The sequence below is a fragment of the Rosa chinensis genome, chromosome 2 (assembly GCF_002994745.2).
Source record: "Rosa chinensis cultivar Old Blush chromosome 2, RchiOBHm-V2, whole genome shotgun sequence".
NCBI classification, from domain to species: Eukaryota; Viridiplantae; Streptophyta; class Magnoliopsida; order Rosales; family Rosaceae; genus Rosa; species Rosa chinensis.
Genome location: NC_037089.1, coordinates 70,038,679 through 70,045,944, shown reverse-complemented (window position 1 = coordinate 70,045,944; position 7,266 = coordinate 70,038,679). Strand labels below are relative to the sequence as shown.

Sequence of the window (7,266 nt, the reverse complement as noted above, 5' to 3'; positions counted from 1 at the left end):
TATAACTATTAATTACAAACTACAAGTATAATTAACAAGTTTATTGTACATAAGACACAAGTTAAGTACACAAGTGAGTATAAAACGTGAAAAGTATTTTTACAAGTTTAAAGTGTGAAACAACAAAATAATTTACACGTATAGAGTATTCACAAGTATTTCTTTTGTTATAAACATTATTGATATCGAATCAAATTCCAAGCGGTAAATCAAGTGGACGTGCGGCCCAAGTATAGTCGCCTAAACACAAACTCCCTTTCAAATCGTTTGGGCAACCTTACTGAAATGGCCAGGTGGGGGAGGACGAACACGAGAGGAAAAATCTATTTTGGCATGAGCTACTCCCACATAGTGGTTTACGCCCATTTGCAAGCACTTCTGGATTCAAAAACCCGTCATGAACGTTGTCCCCTTCCTAGACACCATTCCACATAGGCTATACTTACTAAGATGAAAAAGTTCATAAGTGTGAAGACAGTTCAACAAGTGTTAATAAAGGCCGCCCTCAATCTTAAGGGACCAGAGCTAGGTACCAGTAAGGGGTTTAGGCCAATATTAACAAAAGAGACTTCACATATTCCTCTCAATTTACAACCTACAATTAAAATTCGTGTTCAATAATATAAATAACATCCTAGTTAATTTAAACTAAGTTTCAAACAATTTATATACAACAAATATATACAATAAATGATACAATTTAGCAAGTGATTTTTCAATCCCCGGCAACGGCGCCAAAAATTGACGCGCCTGAAAGCAAGCGCATAATTTAACCCTGAAATATCGTTAGTAGTATAAGCAAATAGGGATCGTTCTATTCCGGGGATTGAGGGTACACCTGTAATTGTGAAACAAATAAAGAAAAGTATTATTTACAAAAATAAAATAAAGAATATAAATATATACAATTGTATAAACAAATAAAGAATTAAAATAATAAAGTATTATTTACAAAAATAAAATAAAGAATAAATATATACAAGTAAACATAAATAGGGGGGGGGATTAGGATTCTTAAAATTAAAATTAAAATAAATAAAATAAAGAAAACGTAAAAACATATATACAAGGGTGGAACGCAAGGAACAAAGATCAAAATCAATTCCATGTAATCAAATTCGATTCAAACCCTATAATTGTTCTTCCAAGTCATGAGAGAGGAGTTGATCATGTGAAACATTCGAAAGCAAATGATTTCCCATATTTTACTTTTCAATGCTAATTAACCTAAGCGAAAGCACCTAGATTAATCCTATCAAACATGCAATCAAGCCCTAGAAAGCTAGTCAATTATGACATGTTCAACGCATTAGACATAGAGAAAGGCTATCAACTCAAGTGTACAACTTAGTTATGGAAAAGTCCACCTAATTGCAATCCTCTTCAATTAAATTCGATTCTTGTCCAGAACCTTTACTACTTTTGATTCAAGTTACACAAAACGAAAAGTCGATTTCATGTTCTTAAACCTAGCACCAATTACATGCAAATCCTATAAGTGTCGACCCAAATAAGATAAACATATAAAAGTTTTCTGTAAAGCAAATTTAATCGAACAAACTCACATAAGCAACTTAGAATCACAATTATAGAATTCGAAAACTTTATTTAAACATAGAAATTGGGCTTAAACTTTGCCCTAAACATTATTGTTAACTAGAAACAAGTTCATATGAATTCAAACAAGGAAAACAAAAGATCATTACAATGAAAAAGAATGAATTACACCGTGAGGGGAGATGGAGATGGAGAGCTAGATGGTTGGATTTTGAATCTTGGAAGCAAGCCTTCAAGGTGGATGATGGAGGATATGATCTTCACGGCTCCTTCTTCTTCTTCCTCTCCTTGCTTGAAAACGCAGAACTTTGCAACTAGAGAATGGAGAAGGAAAATGGAAAGGAAATGGAGAGACAAAGAAGATGAAATGGATGAAGGAATGTTTGGGAAAATGGAAAGGAAATGGAGAGACAAAGAAGATGGAATGGATGAAGGAATGTTTGGGAAAATGGAAAGGAAATGGAGAGACAAAGAAGATGGAATGGATGAAGGAATGTTTTGTGTCTTTGTTTTTGCCTCTATTTATAGGCTTCCAAGCAACACTATTTGGCCTTTAAACAAATCATAATGGGTTAGGTTTGAGCACTTAAACACTTGGTGGATTTGTTAGGTGAGAGCACTTAAACACTTAGTGGATTTGTTAGGTGAGATCACTTTCTCTTCCTTTATTCCTTTAATTTTTATCTCCACTAAGAACTCAGTTTTAGCCTTTGACTTATTCATATGAAATTATTCACCATGAGTGTAGATTACTGTGGTAAAATTTCAGAATTTATTGCCATGTGGTTGGGCCGGAAATGCTGCTGGACCTCTTACAGGTCCAGTTTTCCAGTTTTGCTTCTGTAGAAAATTGGGCTGATTGTTTGAAGGCCTTCCACTCATAGTTTGCTCTGGCACTCTTCATAAGAAATTATCCTTGGGCTTTCTAGAATGAATCTGGAAAGTTTCAACTCATTTGAAGTTCGGATGGTTAGTCTGCCACTCCTCATTTCTTGTCTAGCTCGCTTTCTCATTGGCTCAATTTCTCCAAGACACGCTTTCTCAAGCCAAAATGCTCATTTTAGGGCCAAACAGCTCATTTCATCATCATCTACTCCAATGTACCTAAAAAATAGAAATTGAGTTAAAAATCAATTCGTTAAGGAATTAACTAAGCAAAATGTGAGGAATTAACTATTAAAATACCGCATTAAAATGCTCCTATCAGTCGACGCGGAGGCGCTGCTGGACGAGCAACAAACTCTCCTTCTCTCTTTCCATAACCTAGGTTTGTCTCTTGTTTTCTCGGTGCTAAGTTGTTTCACTATCTTACGGTTGATAGTTTGGCCAATTCGTAAAACCTCCCTATCTTGGGAGTGTAAAGTGCAATTTACGCTTTTCTGAATACCTTCGTACACGTGGCAGGCTGAATAAGTCATTTAAATCGCTCAAATGCTGCCGTCTTTCTCATGCGACCCGCCATTGCGCGTCAATTTAGGTTTTATCAAAATCCCTAAATTGGTTTCTACGACCAATCTTTGGTTCAAAAATGGAAACAATTAGGCCTCACCCAAACCAAGACCTCGCCGTCCAAGTGAAAATGGAGCTCCACGATGTTGGGGCTCCTTGTGGATCAGACTCAGAAGGGCTGAGCTTCAGAAAGAGGGTTGCTTTGGATGATTGTGCATTTGTGCTGTGCTTCGTGGGGCATCGAGTGGACCTCAATCACATGCTGTGAAGGCTATTTCTTCAGGTGCGTGTTTGCTTGCTGGTTTGAAGTTGATTCATTTTGCTTAATCTCATGCTGATCAAGTCCGGAGGATACTGAGCCATGTTAATTAATTACCTTTTCCAAACAAATAAACAAAATTTCGTACAAATGCGGTCAGTCCCAGATTTCTGGATACACCAGTAGGTTTCAAGTCTTATGGGTCAGCTGAAGACCAGATTCTTGATGGGTACTAGTCGAGCTTCTCAGTTGCATGAATGTTTTACCAGTCAACTACTCTTGGTCTTTGATCAAGCCACAGTAAACATATATATGATTGTTTTCTTTTGTATTAATCTGTACTTGTTAGACTATCATGCCTAAGTGGTTGAATAGTCCAGCTAGATTGTTTTGTTTATTTAAAACATATGCGGCTACAGAGTAAGAAATCGCGTCTTTTTACCATGTTGACTCTAACATGGTGAATCCTCCATTCTCTCATGTAGAGTCTGTCAAGTATGGCTGCTAGAATGTTCATCAGCAAAAAGTGCCACACAGTCACACACGGTGCTCATCTTGATTGACTCTTTCTTTCACTTTTATGGCTTGATTTGTTTAGAACTTAAAAAAAAGGATAAGCAGTGGGAAAGTCGTGCGAGGAACTATCCTTCAACACTGTATATATATAGTAAGCACAATTCCCCACTTTACATTTCTCTTATATAGGGTTTAGATTGATACTTTAATAATCAATTGCGTAGCTAGTTCCAACCCTTGAACTTGACAGAAGATAGGTAATTAGAATAGAGGAGGAGGAAGAAGTAGAAGAATGGATGTTGTGCAGTTTTTACTTCATACTACTCTGTTCTTGTGGTGTGTTAGTATTAATACTACTACAGTAGCAGCACCACCACAACAAATCTTAATAGCAAAGCCTAATTGTCCATCACATTGTGGAAACATTTCAATCCCATATCCTTTTGGAATTGGACCAGGTTGTTACGCACATAACTGGTTCGAAATACTGTGTAATGAGTCAGTCAGCCCACCCAAACCTTTCTTCAACCGCACCACTCTGAATCTTGAGGTACTGGAAATTTCTATTGCAGGAACACTAAAAGTCAGAAACCCAATTACGGTCTCTAATAATTGCAGTGATAAACCAATTCGGCAAGGAGCCTACTTGTGGGGAAGCCCTTTTGTGTTCTCGCAAAAGAACAGATTCACAGTAGTTGGTTGTGGTGTTATGGCTGGGCTGAATTGTAGCTCAGATGGCTTGACTATCTCGGCTACGTGCTTGTCCCAGTGTGAAATTGCCTCCAATGCAAGCAGTACCTGCAATGGTTTGGATTGCAGCCAGGTCTCTATCCCTTCCTTTCTCTCTACCTTCGATACCAGTTTCATATCTACAACAAATCCATGCAATTATGCATTCTTGGCAGACCAGGACTGGTTTCAGTCGTTTACCAACAATTTAACTAATATCTCTGCCAGAATTAGTGATATGGATTATGTGCCTGCCGTGTTGGAATGGGGCTTATATCATTCAATCCTCGATGTATTTGGAACCTCTTCAATCGCTTCTGATAGATCTGTTAACTGCCTGGAATACAATGACGCCTCTTCAACATATAGTTCCTCAAGGCTGGAATGTTTCTGTGCAATGGGCTTTGAAGGAAACCCCTATCTCATTGAAGGATGTCAAGGTAAACCTCTACTACCATAATGCATGCTTAAAATAAGATATAACATGAGAACTGCACATTATCCTCTGATTCTGATGGATAAGATGAGCAGAAAAGAAAATGCATGAACAATGTATATACTCCTTTATGTGAGTGGCATAGATCATTTGTAATTCTAAGAAACAAACTGATGAGTTTTCATTTGTAATATGAGGGTTTGATTTTATTCTAGCCTGCAATAAACTTGTTAATTTATTTATTTTATGATCAAGAAACTATACCATCTTTATTTTACTTTTTTTCTTCCCTGTTTTGTGTGGTGAATATCAATATATACCCAGATATAAATGAATGCTTGGCTCCAAACCGGCAGTGTCCTGTGGACTATGCTTGTAAGAATCATCCTGGATATGCCGAATGCTACTATCCAAAGAGAAAGTCTGCAGTTAAGCTGGCCTTTATAGGTATGGCTAAAGCTTTTTCTTTACTTGGATCAATAACTTATCTTTCTAAAAAAAAAAAAAATTGTTTTTACATAATTGTAAAATTGGTGGTAGCTCGTATTCTTTACAAAATCACAAGGACAGCTTCTCACTGACCAAATTATCCTTATCTGTGCTACTCAGTTATCGGTAGCGTTCTTGGACTACTGTTTCTACTCAGTGTTGCTTGGTGGTTGCACAAAGCCATAAAGAAAAGGAAGAACATAAAGCAGATGGAGAAGTTTTTTAAACAAAATGGTGGTTTATTGTTGGAGCAACAACTATTATCTGGTGAAGTAAATGTCGACAAAATTAAGTTGTTCAATTCGAAGGAGTTAGACAAAGCTACTGACCACTTTAATGTGGACAGAATTCTTGGCCAAGGAGGCCAAGGTACTGTTTACAAAGGAATGCTGGAAGATGGAAGAATTGTTGCTGTAAAGCAGTCTAAAAAACTTGTTGGAGGTGAAGTTGGAAATTTCATTAATGAAATTGTCATTCTTTCACAAATTAACCATAGGAATGTGGTCAAGTTATTGGGGTGCTGTTTAGAGACGGAAGTTCCTCTTTTGGTTTATGAATTCATACTTAATGGAACACTTTCTCAGTATATTCATCACCATAATGAGGAGTTTCCTCTCACTTGGGAAATGCGCTTACGGGTGTCGATGGAAATTGCAGGAGCTATTTCGTACTTACATTCATCTGCTTCCATGCCTATATACCACAGAGACATCAAGTCTTCTAACATTCTATTGGATGATAAGTATAGAGCCAAAGTAGCAGACTTTGGAACAGCAAGATCTATTGCCATTGATAAGACACACCTTACTACACGAGTACAAGGAACATTTGGTTATCTAGACCCAGAATATTTCCAATCCAGTCAATTCACTGACAAGAGTGATGTTTATAGCTTTGGAGTGGTCCTTGCTGAGCTCTTGACAGGACAAAAACCAATTTCTCTGACAACCTCAGATGAATGGAGAAGCCTAGCAAACCTTTTCATTCTTTCAATGGAAGGAAATTGCCTGTTCGATATTCTCGATACTCGAGTTAGAAGTGATGGTCGGGAAGAAGAAATTGTGGCAGTTGCTAACCTTGCAAAAAGATGCTTAAATTTGAACGGGAGAAAACGACCTACTATGAAAGAAGTTGCTGTGGAGTTGGAGGGAATCCAATTGTCGGTTAAAGCTCATTCTGATGCTCAACAAAACTTCTCAGAGATTGGGTATGATCGAACTAATGGAATGACCGAGGCTTGGGATGTTTGTTCTACATCAACAGGGTTATCATGTATGGATAGTACTACAGGTTCTTCATTAGATGCACAACCTCTGCTGTCCTTTAAGTATGAGTGAAATTTTTTTTTCATACTTTCATATTTCTGGTGGAGTCAGGTAGATGAAATTCGATATAGATTAAGGATTTTTAGTTGTAGCCAGATTGTAGAATATTACTTGCAATATTTTCACAAACTATGTATGTGAACCGACTCTTATTCCTAGAGAAATTCTTGCATAAGGGCAGCCGCACCACGTGGCTCTAGGACTGATCAATCAAAAATTAGAAATTTTTATTCTTTATTCGAAACTGTCCTTGCTTTTTAAAGTAAAACACCCAAAATACATTTTTGCCAAGTCCCTTATTGGTCAGCTTTAAAACCACGTGGTGCGGGTGTTCCACGGAAGAATCTCTCCTTATTCCTAAATACAGTGGGAAATATATGTTGTTCTCCTCTTGACACCCCGGATTAAAAAATAAAATAAATAAATAAAGTTGTTCTCCTCCCCTTCCAATTGTGTAACCACTTGTTTTATTAATTGGAAGTAACCACTTGTTTTATCCCTGTCCA

General features: G+C 37.2%; 1 protein-coding gene across 4 annotated transcripts; it reads left to right on the top strand.

Annotated features, from left to right (window-relative positions):
• The first annotated feature begins 3,019 nt into the window (after nt 1-3,019).
• Nucleotides 3,020-7,059, top strand: LOC112188110 (wall-associated receptor kinase-like 10). Of its 4 annotated transcripts, XM_024327156.2 has the most exons (5): nt 3,020-3,289; nt 3,751-3,932; nt 4,354-4,950; nt 5,271-5,393; nt 5,556-7,059. In XM_024327156.2, the coding sequence occupies exons 1-5, from the start codon at nt 3,213-3,215 to the stop codon at nt 6,770-6,772; spliced, it is 2,196 nt and encodes a 731-aa protein (XP_024182924.1). In that variant the 5' UTR covers nt 3,020-3,212; the 3' UTR covers nt 6,773-7,059. The 4 variants fall into 4 exon arrangements, with proteins under 4 accessions (XP_024182924.1, XP_024182926.1, XP_024182925.1 ...); XM_024327158.2 differs by lacking the exon at nt 3,751-3,932 and having other exon boundaries at nt 5,556-7,048; XM_024327157.2 differs by lacking the exon at nt 3,020-3,289 and having other exon boundaries at nt 3,864-4,950; nt 5,556-5,876; nt 6,093-7,055.
• Nucleotides 7,060-7,266: the final 207 nt, after the last annotated feature.